This window comes from Eutrema salsugineum, unplaced genomic scaffold (genome assembly GCF_000478725.1).
Source record: "Eutrema salsugineum unplaced genomic scaffold, Eutsalg1_0 scaffold_7, whole genome shotgun sequence".
Lineage (NCBI taxonomy): Eukaryota > Viridiplantae > Streptophyta > Magnoliopsida > Brassicales > Brassicaceae > Eutrema > Eutrema salsugineum.
The window spans coordinates 3,079,096-3,098,641 of NW_006256486.1; the positions used below are offsets into that span (position 1 = coordinate 3,079,096).

The window sequence follows — 19,546 nt, forward strand, 5'->3', positions numbered from 1 at the left end:
TTGAGACAAGGGGAAGGTCAGAAAGTAGGAACGATCAAGGAAAGAACAGCAAAGGAAAAGGTAACAAGAAGGCCAGGTCCAAGTCTAGGGACCCAAAGACGAAAGCCTGTTGGGTCTGTGGTAGTGAGGGGCACTGGAAAAGAGACTGCCCAGAAAGGAAGAAGAAAAGTCAACAAGGGAAATCAGGAAACTCAGCCAATATGGCTACAAACCTACCAGAAACTACGGCTCTAACCGCCAGCCTTGTTGCAACGACTGATGACTGGGTAATGGACTCAGGCTGCACTTTTCATATCACGCCGAGGAAGGAACTGTTGTCAAACCTAGTGGAATTTGAAGGCAACAGAGTCTTGATGGGAAACAACACAGAATGCACAGTTAAAGGGACCGGTCAGATCACAATAGATAATCCCGATGGCTCAGTGGTAACGCTAAGTAATGTCAGATATATCCCAGACATGGGAAGGAACTTGATTTCATACGGACAGCTTGAGCAATCTGGGTGCAAATACAGTGGAGGAGACTACGTTGTTCAGTTCTACAAAGGGGATAAAAGGGTTCTTTCAGGGAGATACAATCAAGGTCTGTATTACCTCGAGGGTTCTGTAAGGAAAGCTGAAGCTAATGTGGTGAAAGGATCGGTAGACATGACGAGAAGGTGGCATAAGAGACTTGCTCACATGAGTCAGAAGTCTATGGAATCATTAGCCAGGAAGGGCTACTTAAGTAAAGCGGAGGTTGGAGACCTTGGATTTTGTGAAGCTTGCGCGATGGGGAAATCTCATAAACAAAGTTTTCCCAAAGCCAAACACACAACAAAAGAAATACTTGAGTACGTTCACTCTGATTTGTGGGGTTCTCCAAGTGTAACACCAAGTTTATCAGAAGCACAATACTTCATCACATTCATCGATGACTTTTCTAGGAAAACGTGGATCTATTTTCTCAGAACAAAGAGTGAAGCATTTCAGAAATTTGTGGATTGGAAATTGCTGGTGGAGAATCAAACCGGGAAAAAGCTTAAGTGCTTAAGGACAGACAATGGTTTGGAATTCTGCAATAACAAGTTCGATGAAGTGTGTAGAGAATCAGGGATGAAGAGACACAGAACTTGTCCTTATACCCCGCAACAGAATGGGGTTTCTGAGAGAATGAATCGGACGATAATGGATAAAGTGAGGAGTATGTTATCCGAGAAAGGGCTAAATGGTGAGTTCTGGGCTGAGGCAGCTTCAACAGCTGTATACATAATAAATAGGACTCCCTCATTGTCATTGAACTTTGAGATACCTGAAGCGATCTGGATCAATGGTGATCTAGACTATGGTCATCTCAGAAGTTTCGGGTGCATATCATATGTTCACACCATCAGAGATAAAATAAGCCCCAGAGCAACTAAAGGGATATTTCTCGGATATGGACAAGGAACGAAGGAATATAGAGTGTGGCTCCTGGAAGATCAGAAGGTGGTCATCAGCCGGGATGTGATCTTTCAGGAAGAAAGTCTGTTCAAAGACTTAGGCAACGAAGAAGAAAGAAAAGCTCAGGCTAAGGGTAACAAAACTAAATGGGTTACCTTCAGGACAAACATGGAGGACGTTCTAGAGAACATACGGAACAGAGTCAGACGTCAGTTCAAGGTGGAGCAACTTCAGACGACGAAGTCTCAGAGTTTTCGGAAGGGTCAGGCACTACAGGTACTACTACGGATGTTGAATCAGAGGAAGGTTCTGATTCAGAAGTTGAAATGGGGTACTGGTACAGACATGGGAACAGAAGATCTGAGCGGCTATCTGTTGGCAAGGGATAGGGTTAGAAGGGAGATTATACCTCCATCAAAGTTTGAGGATGCTGATTTTGTGGCCTATGCTCTCGCTAGTTCAGAGGTTATTGACTTTGAAGAACCAAAATCTTATTCAGAAGCTCAAGAGAGCAGGGAAAGAGTTTTTTGGAACTCTGCAAGTGACAGGGAAAAAGGTCTCTTGACGTTATCTCAGGAAGGTTATTTGACTAAAGTCCTAAAGTCTTTTAACATGTGGGATTGTAAATCAGTTCGGACTCCACTGGGACCGCAGTTTAAGCTACAGAGTCTTAATCAAGAACAAGAGTTACGACAAGCAGAGTTAATGGAGAACGTACCTTATGCCAGTGCAGTAGGCAGCTTGATGTACGCCATGGTTGGGTCAAGACCAGATCTCGCATATGCTGTTGGTTTAGTGTGTCGGTTCATGGGTAAACCTGGAAAACAACACTGGTTAGCTGTGCAATGGATCATGAGATACATTAAAGGGGCTGCAGGTGTAAACTTAACTTTTACAAGAGAAGCTGACTTCAGGATTAAGGGTTACTGCGATTCTGACTTTGCCACTGACTTGGATCGAAGAAGGTCTATAACGGGTTATGTCTTCACTGTTGGTGGAAATACGGTCAGCTGGAAATCCACACTTCAGAAGGTGGTGGCTTTATCTACAACAGAGGCAGAATATATGGCATTATCGGAGTCAGTAAGAGAAGCAATCTGGTTAAGGGGAATCTGTGAAGAAATGGGATTCAAGCAGGAGGCAGTGGAGATATACTGTGACTCTCAAAGTGCGATATATCTAGCAAAGAACTACATGTTTCACGAAAGAACGAAACATGTGGCGGTAAAGTTCAACTTCATCCGCGACATAATTGCAGAAGGTGAGGTGAAGGTAATTAAGATTCATACATCGGTTAATCCTGCTGATATGTTGACTAAAGTCTTGCCCGGAGATAAGTTTGAAGGGTGCTTGAAGACTTTGAAGGTTTTCGTCGCCTGAGGAGGCGATGAGAGTCGTCTCTGACCAGAGACGACGGGTGCTTCCAGGGTCAAAAGGAAGCACAAGGAGCTGAGTCTGGTCCATAAGACAAAGCTGAAGCAGATTCACGATGTTGAGTCGGGCCAGGATCGAAGGATATTCACTGGTGGTGCCCAGTCGGTGGCACTGAGAGTTGAAGAGACACGAACCAAGGTGGAGTTTTGTGAAGAGTGGTTCGATCTACTTCAACAAAGGGGAAAAGCATCTTGGGCCGTTTAGTGAAAGCCCAGGCTATTGAATGGTTCTGGGCCTTGGAGCGGACTGGCTCATTAAACTGGAGGTATAAAGGGATAAGAGAGACGAGAAAAAGATCTGTAACAAACTTCAACGATCATCTTCTTCTTTCTCTGAACTCTGATTGTAATCTCTTCGGAGAAGGTCTGTAATTGGTGCTCATATAGTGAATTTCCGGGATTCCGTTCCTGAAGAGAGATGTACCCAAGGTTTCTGGGGAACTCTATAAGTCTCGTGTGTCAATCTTCTTCTTCTCTTCAATAATCTTTTCTTGTGCGTCGCGAACACAAACAGAGAGCTGAGAGTGAGAGTGGATCAATTACGAGAGCAATTTGCGAGCTAAATTGAGCTAGATCTTCAACACATCTGACTGTGATTCAAATGAAAATCATCAAAAGTGCAAATATTGTCGGAAAAATTTTCATGACAAAGACCCATACTATCATTGTTCCATCTACAATTTCAGCCTACACACGAGTTGCATAACAAATCCACCACCTCTCACTATTGAAAACCTAAAAAGCCATGACCATACTCTTATCCTCTTTCCTAGACGAGTCCCTCTGCCATGCGATGGTTGTGGCTTCTCTCTTGATTCTATCTTTGATCAAAATTACTCTTGTCTGTTTGTAACTACATGGTTCATATAAGATGTATCTACCTACCTCGTGTAATTAATATCACTCGTCATCCACATCGTCTCTCTCACTCTTCTTCCCTTGTTCCTTCCTTCTCCGGTGAGTTATTCTCTTGTGGAGTTTGTCGCTGTTGGGAATCAATCCAAAGTCCCACATCGGAAGTTTAGACCAATATGGTCTAGTATATAAGTAATGTACAACTCTAATTAGTATGAGGCCTTTTGGGAAGGAGTCCAAAACCAAATCCGTGCGGGCTTTGCCTGTTGGGCCCAAAGCGGACAATATCATACTAATTAGGGGAGTTGGACATGGGCTTAGAAAAGCCCAATAAATGGTATCAGAGCCAGGTTAAGGAAAAATGGACCTGAAGAAGTTGGATTGGACTGAATGTTCGGTGTGGGAGAGAAACCTTCAAAAGTGACCTTGCGATTAAGAATTACAAGATGGTACTAAGTATCGCTGTAGGTTGAAGATCAAGAGTTATATGGTCTTTGGCTTGAGGGGGAGATTGTTGGGAATCAATAGAGTTTAAGGGTTTTGAGAGCTTTAGTTTTGAGCAAGTTTCTAAAGCTAATAAAGAGAGATATTCTTTATAATTTGAGTTCCTAAACATCATTATTCTTTATATTTGGTATCAGAGCCAACAAACTTTAAAGACATCTAGGGTTTCTCCGTCAAAAACAGAGTACTCTTCGAACAAACACAAAGATGGGAGACGATGCGATAATTCCTGCAGCAACGACAAGCAAAACAAAAGAAAGTGTACCTTCTACCGTGACCTGTCCCATGCTTAATGCCACGAATTATACAGTCTGGTCGATGCGAATGAGAGTCGCACTCAGAGTGCATAAAGCATGGGAGGTTATCGAACCAGGAACGAAGGATGGAGACAAAGACGACTTAGCAAAAGCTTTGTTGTTCCAGTCTATTCCCGATGCACTAACCCTGCAAATAGGACATCTTGAAACCGCAAAAGAAGTATGGGACGCTATAAAAACTAGACATCTAGGAGCTGAGCGAGTGAAAGAGGCAAGGTTACAGACCTTAAAGGCAGAATTTGACAGGATTAAGATGAAAGAGACAGATACTATCGATGATCTTGTTGGAAAGTTATCAGAACTTTCAAAAAAATCAGCTGCTCTAGGAGAGAATATAGACGAGCCTAAACTGGTCAAGAAGTTCCTGTCAAGTTTACCAAGAAGTAGATACATTCATATCATCGCAGCACTAGAACAAGTTCTAGATCTCAAGACTACAACCTTTGAAGATATAGTAGGGCGCTTGAAAGCATATGAAGAGAGAATTTGTGGTGAGGAAGAGCAGACCGAGCAGGGGAAGCTCATGTATGCCAATACAGATACACAAAGTTCTCAAGGAAATCAAGGATACGGTAGAGGAAGAGGTCAAGGTGGACGCTCTTACGGACGCGGAAGAGGCCGTGGCCGAAACGGGAACTACAACAACCAACAGAGGGACATATCCAAAGTCGTATGCTATAGATGTGACAAGACTGGTCACTATGCATCTGTTTGTCCTGATAGATTACTGAAGTTACAAGAAACTCATGAGGAAGAGAGCGATGACACACATGAGGCTTAACAGTTAATGATGCACGAGGTGGTGTATCTCAATGAGAACAAGGTGAAGCTAACTGAGTTTGAGACGGCTTCTGATGAGGATAATATCTGGTATTTAGATAATGGTGCCAGCAACCATATGTCAGGAAATCGCAGGTATTTCTCGAAAATAGATGAAACTGTCATAGGGAAGGTGAGATTTGGAGATGATTCTCGCATTGACATAAAAGGGAAAGGCTCAATTTTGTTTGTGATGAAAGATGGCGAACGAAGAATATTGGCAGATGTCTACTTCATACCAGACTTGAAGAGTAACATCATCAGTCTAGGGCAAGCTACAGAGTCAGGGTGTGATATCAGGATGAAGGACAACTATCTGACCCTATTTGATAGAGATGGAAAACTGCTAGTCAAAGCAAACAGATCAAAGAATCGATTATACAAGGTTCAGATGGAAGTAGAGAACACTCGATGTCTACAAGTAATGGCATTAAGTGAATCAGCTAGATGGCACGCGAGGTTGGGCCACATCAACTTAGACACCATGAAGACAATGATGCAGAAGAAGATAGTCACAGGCATGCCAAGCATGGCGATTGAACATGAGACATGCGGCTCGTGTTTACTTGGGAAACAGACGAGAAGGCCTTTTCCTCAAGCAACACAGTATCGCGCCACACACATACTTGAGCTTATACACAGAGAATTGTGTGGACCAATTACACCATCTACAGCTGCAAAGAACAGATACATCTTTGTGTTAATCGACGACTGTTCCCGTTACATGTGGTCTTTACTCTTAAGAGAAAAAAGTGACGCCTTTAGCAAGTTCAAAAGATTCAAGGCGTTAGTTGAGCAAGAAACAGGAACAACAATTAAAACTCTGAGAACAGATAGGGGTGGCGAGTTCATGTCTCAGGAATTTCAAGAGTTTTGCGATTCATCTGGCATCAGAAGGCATTTAACGGCTCCATATTCTCCTCAACAAAACGGTGTGGTAGAGAGACGTAACAGAACTCTGCTTGAGATGACTAGAACCATCATGAAGCACATGAATATACCAAATTATTTGTGGGGAGAAGCAGTTCGTCACGCTACTTACCTCATTAACCGAGTCGCTACAAGAACCTTGGTTTCTCAAACACCTTACAAAGTCTTCAAAGAAAGAAAACCAAATGTGGGACATCTAAGAGTATTTGGATGCATTGCTTATGCTAAAACAGAGGCACCACACCTAAAGAAGTTGGATAATAGATCAAGAGTGCTTGATTTTAAGCAAGGAATGGTCAAGGAAAAATGGACCTGAAGAAGTTGGATTGGACTGAATGTTCGGTGTGGGAGAGAAACCTTCAAAAGTGACCTTGCGATTAAGAAGTACAAGATGGTACTAAGTATCGCTGTAGGTTGAAGATCAAGAGTTATATGGTCTTTGGCTTGAGGGGGAGATTGTTGGGAATCAATCCAAAGTCCCACATCGGAAGTTTAGACCAATATGGTCTAGTATATAAGTAATGTACAACTCTAATTAGTATGAGGCCTTTTGGGAAGGAGTCCAAAACCAAATCCGTGCGGGCTTTGCTTGTTAGGCCCAAAGCGGACAATATCATACTAATTAGAGGAGTTGGACATGGGTTTAGAAAAGCCCAATAGTCGCAAACCCGTTGACGTCAATTACGGCCAGTTCTCATGCAACAAAGGATGCCACTATGCTGTTCATTCGAGATGTGAAGTTTTGAGATGACATGAGCCTAAATCTGATATGAAAAAATAAATAACGGAGTCATGAAATATCAAACTTAATTTGATCAAAACTCCCAACTCTTTAAAGGTCAGAGTAATCAAAAACACACGAGACACATGTTGAACCTTGGAGAAATCTTCCCACACGAGATGTAATTTGTTTTTAAATGACTTTTTCATGTTTGATTCAAATCTGCGTGGTGAGTATTATCTTGCTTCTTAGAATATTGTGAAGATGAGTTCTACTCTATCATCACTTATCCTGTAAAATGAGGCGGATTTTGGAACATCGAGCTGTTTAGTAATTTACCTGTTTCATGTGGAAAGACGTGTATCAGACAATTATCAAGCGAGATAAAGCATTTATTCCTTTTTATGAACCGGTGCAGTGCAACTCCAAGCTGATCATATCTCAAGTTTAGTATTCTGTGATTCTCATCTTGAAAGCTGATATTCAGAAAATCTCTTGCCGAACTTCTCTCCATCTGTATTGAAATGACGCCTCACTTTACCATGATGGAAATTCTGTTTCCCCAAAACTTAGTTTCTCACCACCGGAAACTAAATCATTCCAACTTTGTAAGACTAAACCCGACAAGACTATGCTCAACAGCATATGGAAACGACTGCCTCTGTTCTCTTTGACCATTAGACAAGCTCAAACCTTCTCCTTCCATAGCTTCTTTTATACCGTAGTCTCGCATGCTTGCTGCTATCTTAGAAAGCCTGGAGGTGTTATCTCTAATCTCTGAGCCAACATTATGAAGTGAAACCGCCTCACTCAAGATGCAAGGAAGCCTTCTAAACACCCCCTTTGAACCCTTTTTTTTTTTTTTCCTTTCTCTGATTCTGCCTTGAGGAAAAAAGCTTCGAGGATATCTTCTGCATCATAATCAGCTTCTCTAATGTCTACTACCCAGTTACGCACTTTCTTGCTTTTATGCTGCTTCTCATCTGCGTCTTTCAAGAAGCACCTCAAACGCTTCACCTGGTCACCTATACCAAAGAGGAACAACGGTTCTTCCAGGAGCAACTCCCCTAGCTTCTGCACTGTAACAGAAACAATAGCCTCTGCCATTTTACTGTTCTTGATTCACAACTGTGATCCTCCTAATCGCTACCTCCTACACTATAAGAGTCAACTATGAACTATCATGGCACAAGATTCCAGGTCAATTTAATCATAACAATCTTTGTCCTCTTCTGATTTTCAACTCTTAGCATCATGTGAACATAATTCTCTTATACAGCTGAACAAACCACTTCTTAGAATGTTCTTTTGTGTTGGCCCATGAAGCACCAGATTCACATATTCATCCATCACTCTACAACCACAAGTTTCATTTCTCTATCACTACAGATGCTACTGTAGAAAAACTGGACTTCTCTGCCTCGTGATTGAATAAAACAAGTGCAACGCACGAAAACCAATTGTAGAAAAAAAGGAGGCCAGAGAATGGATACAGAGAATCTTATTTTATTTATAAATATGATATGCAACACACCAAATCTCAAGGAGTGAGAAAGACAACACTTAACAGATAACTCTTATTATCTTATCGTAGTCTTTTTCAAGTTGGTGTGTAACAAGAAAGTGTGCTAACTGATGACTATGAACAATGTATATATGCCTCTTTATCTTTGTTTTACTCATCCGAAAGGATAGAGAAAACCAGCAGATATACAAAAACGTTGTTACATTTAAACAACCTAAGAACTATTGTAGAGCTTGCACTTGTTTGTTCCAGCACAAACCGGACATTCGTCTGCATCACCTTCAACATGGCTCAGGCAACGTTGGATTCTGTCGTTCACAACGTCCTGCACAAAGAAATTTTAGCAGATTGCTGAAAGTTCACTGATGCATGAAGGTGCTCACATCCCTCAGGATTGTAAGCTCTCACTTTAAGTATCAAGAAAAGGAGGAAAACATGTTTTATTTCTTACGATGAGGAGATTATGGAGGCCGAGAGGTGCAGTTATGAGATATGAGATGCCAGAGAACTCCTTTGCAGCATCAGCCGTCAACGAAGGGATGTCCTTAATCAGATAAGAGGCATAATCCCACAAGGTCATTGGTGTAAAATCCTCCAAAAATCCCAGTAAATTAAATGCAAGAAGGCCATACCTGATGCCAATGTCTTCCAGGAAACAGAAAAAATGGGCTAACAACTACACGTTTTGCCCCTTGTTGTACACACAAACTGAATGCACTTTTAATAGATGGCTCAGCCAATTCCTAGCATAAAGTGAACATCAGTAAATAGAAAGCAGAACCAAGAAGAATGTCCAAGTTCTCGATTCAAGCGTGTTAAGCTAAATCTAAAAGGATAACAAGAAACTAAAGGAAAGACGAAGAGAATGAGACTGTATCAAACTCATAAGTATGCAACTCTAGTGGTTCACACAAGTGAATTCGATCAGGTGAACTATCAGAAACGAAGGAATTAACTTGCGTTCCAAACTGGTGTCTAATTACAAAACCAAAGCTAATCCTCTTCAGCTATCCACATCTTTTTTACCTATAATTGGGTTTTGTTGAGAAGTATGCAGAAGGGTGAGAGAGAGCATTAGGAAGAATTACCATATGAGCAGGCTCCACAATTGGGTATCCAGTTTTGTCTTTGAACATTTTCACAAACTCCTCTGAAACTCAGAACCAGCCTCATATCATACTGAAGTGAGAGTATAGACAATCTAATAAGGAGAAGGAGCAGAAGAGAAATCTTACCAAGCATAAGATTGGATTCCCGGCGGCGAGAACCGTGATCGACGATTATAATCCCATCAGCACCACCGATTCCATTACTGAGCAACCCTTCGTTCTCGAAGCTCCCCAAACATGGCGATCCTCTTCTACTTGCTCGTTGGGGTCGAAATTTCTCAACTTTTAACGAAATTGGCAAAGCCCATGACCGATTCGTTCCCGTAATTTCACAGGAAGAAGTTGAAATACGAGTCTCCGCTCTGAGATTGCTAGAAAGAAAAGAAAATCGAGAATAGGATTTTTTCAGAAGAAAGCAAAACAAGAGAAATAAAAAACAATATATAAGAGGCAAAAGGATAAAGAACCGTTGGGAGGAGAGGGCGTGAGAGAAGTTCATCAACAACTGACACTGACTCGCCGCCATTGCTCGGCTTTTCAGCTATTATTATACTGAGAGTGATGAGATTGTTTGCATCAATTCTCAAGAAAATAATTTGTAGAGTAAATTAGGTCAATGACTCAAAATATCAGTTAAGAGGCAAATGAAAATTTGTTAGGAGTGTTATTAGAAGAAGATAGTAGAAAAAATATCGGTTGAGAATGTTACCACTAATCTATAGCCTCTTCGGAGACTGGCACTGGCTGGATATCACCAAAGGATGCCACAACTACTACTACATGTAATTTAATATCATCTCTTGAATTTGCTAGAGTGCAAAATTCTAGAATTTTGGAAAATTTCCATTGTAAATGGATTGTGTTGGTGATGATTCATCTTATATATTCAGGAGCCTTTTGTCGTTGACGACGCTTCATATGTCCACGCATCTTTTTAAAGAACTTTGCGAGAGCGGCCTGTTAAACCAACCCATAAAATTCAAGATAGGTTGGAATGGACAGAGCGGTACATGGTCAACGAGATAAGAACCTTTTCATCCGCCTCTAAAATTTCATTTTCAGACAATTTCTTCCCACCTCTGATAAAATGTATGTTGTTCCCAATTGTTAGCATTTTGTTTCACCATTGTAATTTTTTTCTTGTTTTTCCCTTCATTTAGTTGTTAATTTATGCAATTATTTGGTTTTTATGTATTGTTTTTAATGTTTTTTTCTAACTTTTAAAATTATGTTCATTTATTTTACTTTTATTAAGTAGATTGTACTCATTTTTATCTTTTTAACTATTGGTTGTCAATTTATGCAATTAGTTATTTTTGAAGGAAACTTTTTATTATTTTTAAGTTTTAGGAAGTAGATATTTTTTAGTTGATTTTTGTTATTAATTCTGTAATTCTAAATATTGTTTCAACGCAATTTATATGGTTTATTTAGAAACTTTTGCAAATTAGAAGCGTTTAACTTTTTGTAAGGTGAAATATTCGTACTATTAGAAACTAGTGTACATTATTTCTTCACTTTATTTCCTCATTTTCTTGGAAGAAGAAATTTGAACATAATGTTCTTTTTTTTTTTTTTTTTTTTGTCAACTACTTCATTAATAAACAAGTACTTCAATTTACATAGTTTTCGTTCCATGATATTACACTACCAGTTACCCGAGTTCTTGCTATCTTAGCTAGCCTATCAGAAGCATAGTTTACATTACGAGGCACTTTTAAGAAACTAAATCCAGCACTCTTAGACACAAGATCTTTTATATCTTGAATATATGTTGTAAGCAAGGAGTGATCGTTGCTGTTGCAAATTTGGGATCTGAGTGACCTGTGAATAGCTTGATATAGATTTGCTGCATCTCCACAAAATGTAACGTGTTCGTAACCCAAGCGTTTGACGTGAAGGATTGCACTCCTTAAAGCTATTGCTTCAGTCTCAATTGGGCTACCTGTGGGGCATATTGCTTCCATCCCTTTACTTGTTAAAAAGGATCCAACCAACACCTGCATTTTGGTCTGGAGCTATCCAAGAACCATCAACAAAGCAGCAATAATTAGAAGACCTAGTAATGGCTTCTTCAAATGTCTTAACAGGGGTTAACAAAGCGTAATTATGACTTTGATTTTGAGGATTAGGACTATTTGGATGTTGGTTCAAGCTCAATGCTTCCTTCCACATTTGAAATCTACTAGAGTCTTATTTATGAGATCTGGAATTGGATGCCTTTTATTCTTAAAAATCAGTTCATTCCTCATCTTCCAGATACGCCAACCAAAGAAAGGGAATAAACATACTTCCTTACTTTGATAGGGATTAAGACTCTGTAACATAGCAATATTCTGCTCAAGAGAATTTTGAGTCAGCGACAAACCTGAGATATGAACCACCGGAGCATGTTCCCAAATTTCTCTGCTCACCCGGCATTGAAAAATCATGTGATTGACAGTTTCAGGTGCTTCACCGCATCTCTGACAAGTATCATCATGTAATATCTTCCTTTTCTTCAAATTTACTGCAGTTGGAAGAGCATTATGGAGAACTCTCCACCAGAAATGCTTAACTTTAGGAGGAACATTATGCTTCCAACATTGCGTAAATAAGCTTTGATTATTAGAAAAGGAAGAAGTATTAGATACGGTTGAATGAGCTAACTTACGGAGAGCATGATATCCTGATTTTACAGAGTAGGCACCATCAGCAGTATGAATCCAATGAAGTGAGTCTGCTACTCCTGCAATAGAAGGACGAATGCGCTTGATTGTTACAATATCCTCAGGATCTATAATATGCTCTAAGAGCTGCTCATTCCATGTAATAGTCCTTCTATCCAACAAATCGCTAACTTTTAATTTTGGATAACTGTTAATCCCAGGACCATAAGCCGGTGTTGGTGGTACTATAGGCAACCATGGGTCTTTCCAAACATTTATATTTTACCCATTCCCCACAATATATCTTGTTCTAGAGGCTAAGAGTTTTATACCTTGATAAATACTTCTCCATGCATAGCTTGGCTGGCCCTTGAGTTCCGCATGGAAAATATTTGTCTTGGGGAAATACTTAGCTTTGAAAACTCGAGCTAGTAGGGATGTAGGATGCTGTAGCATACACCAACCCTGCTTGGCTAACATTGCTATATTGAAATCCCGTAAGTCACGGATACCAAAGCCACCATTCTTCTTAGTCTCTGTTATCTTTTTCCAAGCCACCCATGGGATCTTATGCCTGTCCTTTGATGCAGACCACCAAAATCTCCTCATTGCACTATTGATCTGGTTAGTAATGCTTTTCGGGAGCATAAAGCAGGACATACTGTAGGACGGAATGGCAGTCACAACCGATTTCAGTAGCACTTCCTTTCCTGCATTAGAAAGAAAATTAATGTACCAACTGACTCATTTTTTTATTTGTTTTCTGCACCAGAAAAGAAAATGCATTATTCTTGTTCCGTCCAATAAATTCAGGTAATCCCAGGTATCTACCAAAACCTCCATATTTTTGAATTCCCAGAATCTGGCTAGGATATCTTTTCTCCTCTTGGAGTATACCTTTTCCAAAAGTAATTGCAGATTTTTTGGAAATTCACAGACTGACCTGAAACTCGTTCATACGTTCGAAGGATGTGTAGAAGTGTATTACATTCATTCTCTGTAGCTCTACAGAAAAGCAAGGAGTCATCAGCGAACAGCAGATGTGAAATTGGAGGTCCACTTCTGCTTGCTTTGAATCCATGAAGTGCTCCTGCTTGAATATGAGTCTGAATTAATGCTGATAAACCTTCAGTACATTATACCTCGCTGGGGTTTGATATCACCAACCGGTTGACCGTTGATCAACACTGAGTATGATGCGGTAGTGAAACACTTCATCACCCATCTACACCAGACTTCCGAAAAGCCCATTTGTTTCATCACAGCAGCTATATAGTTCCACTCCACCTTGTCAAATGCTTTGCTAATGTCTAACTTGACTGCCATATAAGGTTGAACAAGATGCTTAGTATTTAATGAGTAAAGAAGTTCATGAGCTATGAGGAGATTGTCAGTAATCAGTCGATCAGGAATAAAAGCACTTTGATTAGCCGAAATGATATGATTAAGCCAGGGCTTTAAGCGTTCAGCTAACACTTTAGAAATAATTTTATAGGCCACGTTAGCTAAACTAATAGGCCTATAATCCCTTACCTCAACGGGCAGCTCTATCTTGGGAATTAAGCAAATATGTGTTTTGTTTATAGTTGAATCCAAAATATTGTCTTCAAAAAAAGACTTTGCAAATGCTAACAAACCTGACTTGATGATATGCCAATGATCCTGAAAGAAGCCAGGGTTTAAACCATCAGGTCCAGGAGCTTTTTCTCTGGCCATACAATGAATCGCATTATAAAGCTCCTCTTCTGTAACTGGTTTAGTAAGCGCCTGATTCATTTCCTGAGTTACCCTCGGCTTAATGTAGGTTACAACAGAGTCCACATTGCTGCCTCCCTCAGATTGAAATAAGCTGGTAAAATAGTCAATAATAACTCGATGAACATCTTTATCTGAATACCAAACCTTTCCACTAGCATCAGTAATAGAGCTAATTCGATTAAAACTTCTTCTCTGTTTGGTTTTCAGATGAAAGTACCTTGTATTTCTGTCTCCAGCTTGAAGCCATTGGATTCTACTTTTAGTCTTCCAATACTCTTCTTCCATTCTGTATTCTTTCGTCAGCTCAACTTTGAGGCTTTTTATACGTTCATAGTCTATAGGATTTGAATCATACTGTTGACCCAATAGCGTCTTTAATTTCTGAATCTTTTTAAGTGAATTATTGGGATGCTGAGACTTCCACCGAGATAGACATGACCTGCATTTCTTTAAGGCTTTATGAAATTTGTCTCCCGGCAAATGCTGACACTGTGATGAGTGGAGATTTTGACTCATTCATGTGTTTACTAATTGTTTTAGGAGTTTTTGGAGTCTTTTCATGAAGTTTCAGGTGACTTAGAAGCCTTATCAGAGGATTGGAGTGTTTAGGAGGCATTGGAGCAAAAAGAGATGAATTGGAGCAATAAGGAGCTATTTCGCACGCTTTTGGAGAAATCATCTGCGGAGCACCTGCTCCCGGTTTGGACCCTTCGTGGAGCACCTGCTCCAGACGGGAGAAAAATAAGGAAAACGATTTTACCTAATCCTAAGTCGCATGAGATGGAATAAAAAGCCCAGAGCCGCCTGTGTTTTATTATCACGTTTTTCTACAGACTTTCTACGCTTTCTTTTTACAATTTCCTGAACCATAGAGTTTTTACTTGTAAGCTTTTGGGAGAAGAAATCTGCTACATTTTGAGAAGAATTCTGAACCCTATTATCTCTTCTGCGATTTTAATTCATGAATTTCTTTCCATCTGTTTCTGTGTTTCTTTTCTCCATGTCTGAGTAGATCTCTTAGCTAGATTAGAGCGTTCAAAGGATTTCATGAGTTAAAGGATTAGATGCAAATAGGGTTTGATATCTATTGTCTTCACCATTGTTAGACTTAATGCTTAGGTTGAATTGATCACTCAATCTGCGATTTTAGGTTAATCTATTCATCAAAAGTGTAATAGGTTGCTAGAATAAACATTGGTGAGCGATTTATCCTTAGCCAACGACAGTTGAAGTTAAGGCAAATCGTGAACAGATCAAACCTGCTAGCTAATGCTTGTCTGCAATTTTCTAGGTTCAAACGACAGTTTAGGATTTAGGTTGTTAGACAAAGTTATCGAGATCACGACAGTGGATCGATAAGCTTTTCTGTTTGAGTTCGAGACTTGCATTACACTTGTGCCCTGAATAGTCATCTGGTTCTTATCTCTGAAATTCCTGCGAATTGCTTTGGTCTAGTGCTTGTTTTAATTCGAATTTAAATTGTTGTTTGCCATTCTGTTTACTTTTTAGTTTTCGCAACAAACCATCTTTCGTCTTAGCTTTAATTCAATCCTCGCAAAGTCATAGAGTAACACTGGTCCTCTGGATCTCGAATCATTTATATTACAATTACATCACTGTTCTATTGCAGTAGAAACTAGGAGTACATCCAGTGTGATTTCACACTGCAAATTCCACATTTTTTGAAGCTCTTCCTTAACCTCTCTATTATAACGCCATCTATTATCATATCGAAAGAGAGGACAGCCTATCCATTTCCGACCACCTGTATCAAGAAGTAGAGGTCTATGATCAGAACCTATTAGATCAAGGAGTTGAGCTCGTGCTTTAGGAAAAGCATCCAACCAATCAGCAGTGGCAAAAACACGGTCAATCCTGGACTTAATGGTATGTCTATTGCCAGCCCAGGTATGTCTACTGTCTTAACTTCATGAAGACCAGAGAAACTAAGCATTTGCCGAAAATGACGAAATGAGGACTCTGATCGGACAGGACCACCAATCTTATCATCATTACTCTTAATATCATTAAAATCTCCAAGCACTAGGCGTGGCTTGCTGTTGTATAATCCCATTGCTGCCCATAGACTCATCCTCTGCCACATATTATTTCGATGCTTCTGATCCGGATCACCATAGACATAAGAAAGACAAAACAGAGGATTACCAGATTCCGATAGCAACACATCAGAGTAGTTCAAAGTTGGAGTATTTACAAAGTCCAACTCAACCTTGTCATTCCAAAAAACAGCCATTCCACCACTCAGCCCATCAGAAGGCAACACAAAACTGTGGGGAAATCCAAGCTCCGATGCTAAATGAGAGACGTACTGTATAGTTATATAAATATATAAAATTTATGTCGTTCTAGGCCTTTATGTCGTATGTCAGATCCAGCGAACCCTCACAAACTTCGCCGGCGATCTGGTTCTCCACCCTCCATCTGCTTCTCATGCAAAGGCCACCAAGAGCGTGGCTATGTGTGGCAAAGGTACCATTAATATTGTTATATTTGTGATTTGTAATTTCACAGAGGTTGTCACGTTCTTGCTCTAAAAATCAGACACCCTTTTCACCTTCCCCACCCTCTCATCCTAACCCTCTAAAAAAACTCAGATTTTGATACCTCTAAGATCTCTATCAGTTGGAGTTTAAAGTATGCTGATTCTGAATCAGAAGACTATGACTGCGATTCATCTAAAGTCAAAGTTCTTGACAATGGTTCAGATGAAACTCATCAAAAATGCAATTTTTGTCGGCAAAAACTTGTCGGCAAAGATTCATCATTCTTCTATCATTGTTCTATTTGCAATTTCAGCCTACACTGGATGTGCACAGTGAATCCCCCACCTCTCACTATTGAAAACCTAAAAACCCATCAACATACTCTTACCCTCTTTCCTAGAGGAGTCCCTTTGCCATGTGATGCTTGTGGCTTCTCTCTTGATGCTATTTTTGATCAAGTTTACTCTTGCCTACTCTGTAACTACGTGATCCATAGGAGATGTATCTACTTACCTCGTGTCATTAAGCTCACCCGTCACCTACATCGTCTCTCTCCCACTTCCTCTATTGTTCCTTATTCTGGTGTGTCCCCTTGCGGAGTTTGTCACAAACCCGTAGACGTCAACTACGGGAAATACTCTTGCAATAAAGGATGCGACTATGCTATCCATTCGAAATGTGCAACAAAGACTCAAGTGTGGAATGAGATAGATCTTGAAAGAGTGCCGGAGGAAGAGGAAGAAGTTCTTGAACCATTTGTGAGGATCGATGAAGAGACTATACAACATTTTAGTCATGATCATCAACATCTAAAGATTCAGGGGAATGACAACCGCGGCGACCATGAAAATAAGTTTTGCCAAGCTTGCGTCCTTCCGATGACAGTGTCAGATCGCTTCTATAGCTGCATCTATTGCGACTTTGTCCTCCATGAAGCATGCACATCCCTTCCTCGCAAACAACACCTTCCCGTACACAAACACTCGCTCACCCTCTTCCATCCTTCTTCTAGCCCCCCTCGCAGACAACACAATCTCGTGTTTAATTATCAGTGGCTAGGTCTCTTCTATTGCAACGGATGCAGACGAAATTGTTGTGGTTTCATGTACAAGTGCACCGAAAATAAGTGTGACTATCAACTGGGTGTAAGGTGCGCTTCACTTACTGATCCTGTAATTCATGGTTGCCATCCTGATGATCACCCTCTGTACTTCAGTTTTACCCAAGATGAAAGGAGGGAATGTTTGGGTTGCTGGTCTCACTGCTCAAGTGAGTACTTGGAATGTATCAAATGCAACTTTGTTTTAGGTTTTAAATGTGCTACGTTGCCTTCCTTGGTACACTACAAGCATGATAAACATCCACTCACTCTTTGCTGCGGAGAAAAAGAGACCACGAATCTCAAATATTGGTGCGAGATCTGTGAAGAGGAATTAGAACCATCGGCATGGTTCTACACATGTAACTCTTGTTTAGTCACTCTTCACGTCACATGTTTATTGGGAAATGAGATCTACTTCAAGCCAAACCATGGCATCAGACGTAAAATAGATTCAGATAAGGTTGATATTGCACGCAACAATGGTCATACTAGACCAGCGTGTGATTTTTGTCAGGGTCGTTGCGTGGACACTTTGGTATTCAAGGAGTCAAATAGAACCTTTTGTACTTGGGTTTGTGCCTTACAATCATTGAATTCGTAGTTTTAGTTTTTGTACTGTGGGTCAGATGGAATTTTTTTCTTCTATATTTGTACTTTTATGTTTTGGGTTTCTAATGTATCTAATCCTGTTATCGGAATGAGTGTTGTATTCAAAGTTCTGAGGTCCTGAGATGACGAAGAAAATTTTTGGTGTTTTTTTTTTGTTTTAAAGATCCATTTTTTTCGTTTTTGAGAGAATCTTAACTGCAAAATAAATAAAAAATAAATCACCCATCAGTAACGAAATCACAGCTATAAGAAAAAACTAAACTTTGACCTGCAAAATGGAAACTTTTAAAGACCATAACATCCAACTCTTTAAAGGTCACAACACTCAAAAACAACAAAAGGCACATGTTGAACCTTGTAGTAGTCTTCACACCAAAGATCGACTTGGTATATAAATGCCTTTGTCATGTCCCATCTCACTTCACTCTTTCAGGAACTTCAGTTACTTACAGCAAATCCACTGAAACAAGACGTCTTCAACAGTCCACTCTTCTTCAACAGTTTACTACCCACAAATTATCCTTCAAACAATTGAAGAATCTTTAAGTTGGGAAGCTTCTCGAGAACCAGAAACAGCTCATCGACTAATCCGCACTGCCACAAACGTAATGTACCAAGATCAGAGGAGAAAGTCTGTTCTCCAGGGAGCTTTTCTAGTTCTAATTAAGGAACAGTTCCAGTTCAGAGAGATTGTTTTCTTACCATGAGAAGATTATGGAGGCCGAGAGGTGCAGTAATGAGGTATGAGATGCCATAGAAGTCCTTTGTAGCATCAGCCGTCAACAAGGGAATGTCCTTAATCAGTACGGGTCATGGTCTCTTGCTCTCTTTCTCTTTCACGTATTCAATTCTGAGATGCAACGCCAAGTCAAATAATGGTAGGTGTTTACCAAAGAATATCCCACGAGAGAGACATCAATACTTAGATTACTGTTGTAGATTTTGTTTTTTTCTTTCAAATTACCACAAACGTTTTTACAAAGATCCAAAGGGGCTGTATTGCAGAGAACTAAGCATTTGAAGTGATTTAAATTAAAGTGTATGTTATTCAAACATGGATTTTAAAAAGTCTTTCTAAAATCTAGTGTTATTGGATATATGATTTGTAAATGTTTCTCAAAATCTACTGTTTATCAGAAATGTTTTAAGTATTTAAAATTAATGATTTCAAAGTTAAATTTAAGTATTGGAGTAGTTTCCTAGTTAAAAATACAAAGTACCAAAGCTAATGGTTTTAGGTGGAATTGCAAATAATTTTAAACCAAATCATGACAACTTCATTAAAACATCA

The 19,546-nt window shown here is 39.8% G+C and overlaps 4 protein-coding genes across 7 annotated transcripts; 2 read left to right on the plus strand and 2 right to left on the minus strand.

The window, feature by feature from the left end:
• Positions 1–4,420: 4,420 nt before the first annotated feature.
• LOC112082915 lies at positions 4,421–5,311 on the plus strand. The gene has a single exon (XM_024150629.1). The coding sequence runs from the start codon at positions 4,421–4,423 to the stop codon at positions 5,309–5,311; it is 891 nt and encodes a 296-aa protein (XP_024006397.1).
• Positions 5,312–8,628: 3,317 nt separating this feature from the next.
• LOC18011276 (sirohydrochlorin ferrochelatase, chloroplastic) lies at positions 8,629–10,476 on the minus strand. Of its 3 annotated transcripts, none has more exons than XM_006393114.2 (7): positions 10,344–10,476; positions 10,102–10,186; positions 9,761–10,005; positions 9,614–9,675; positions 9,158–9,268; positions 8,977–9,069; positions 8,629–8,850 (listed from the first exon to the last, which is right to left on the minus strand). In XM_006393114.2, exons 2-7 carry the CDS (start codon positions 10,158–10,160, stop codon positions 8,740–8,742), a joined length of 681 nt encoding a protein of 226 aa, XP_006393176.1. In that variant the 5' UTR covers positions 10,161–10,186; positions 10,344–10,476; the 3' UTR covers positions 8,629–8,739. The 3 variants fall into 3 exon arrangements, with proteins under 3 accessions (XP_006393176.1, XP_024006217.1, XP_024006216.1); XM_024150449.1 differs by having other exon boundaries at positions 9,761–9,996; positions 10,344–10,468; XM_024150448.1 differs by lacking the exon at positions 10,344–10,476 and having other exon boundaries at positions 9,761–9,996; positions 10,102–10,263.
• A 771-nt stretch (positions 10,477–11,247) lies between these two features.
• On the minus strand, positions 11,248–14,556 carry LOC112082916. Its single transcript, XM_024150630.1, has 7 exons — positions 14,258–14,556; positions 13,920–14,131; positions 13,425–13,601; positions 13,226–13,372; positions 12,615–12,992; positions 12,049–12,527; positions 11,248–11,652 (listed from the first exon to the last, which is right to left on the minus strand). Exons 1-7 carry the CDS (start codon positions 14,554–14,556, stop codon positions 11,248–11,250), a joined length of 2,097 nt encoding a protein of 698 aa, XP_024006398.1.
• A 1,605-nt stretch (positions 14,557–16,161) lies between these two features.
• Positions 16,162–18,390, plus strand: LOC18011268. Of its 2 annotated transcripts, none has more exons than XM_024150883.1 (2): positions 16,162–17,694; positions 17,761–18,390. In XM_024150883.1, exons 1-2 carry the CDS (start codon positions 16,868–16,870, stop codon positions 18,245–18,247), a joined length of 1,314 nt encoding a protein of 437 aa, XP_024006651.1. In that variant the 5' UTR covers positions 16,162–16,867; the 3' UTR covers positions 18,248–18,390. The 2 variants fall into 2 exon arrangements, with proteins under 2 accessions (XP_024006651.1, XP_024006650.1); XM_024150882.1 differs by having other exon boundaries at positions 16,162–16,530; positions 17,041–18,390.
• The last annotated feature ends 1,156 nt before the right edge of the window (positions 18,391–19,546 follow it).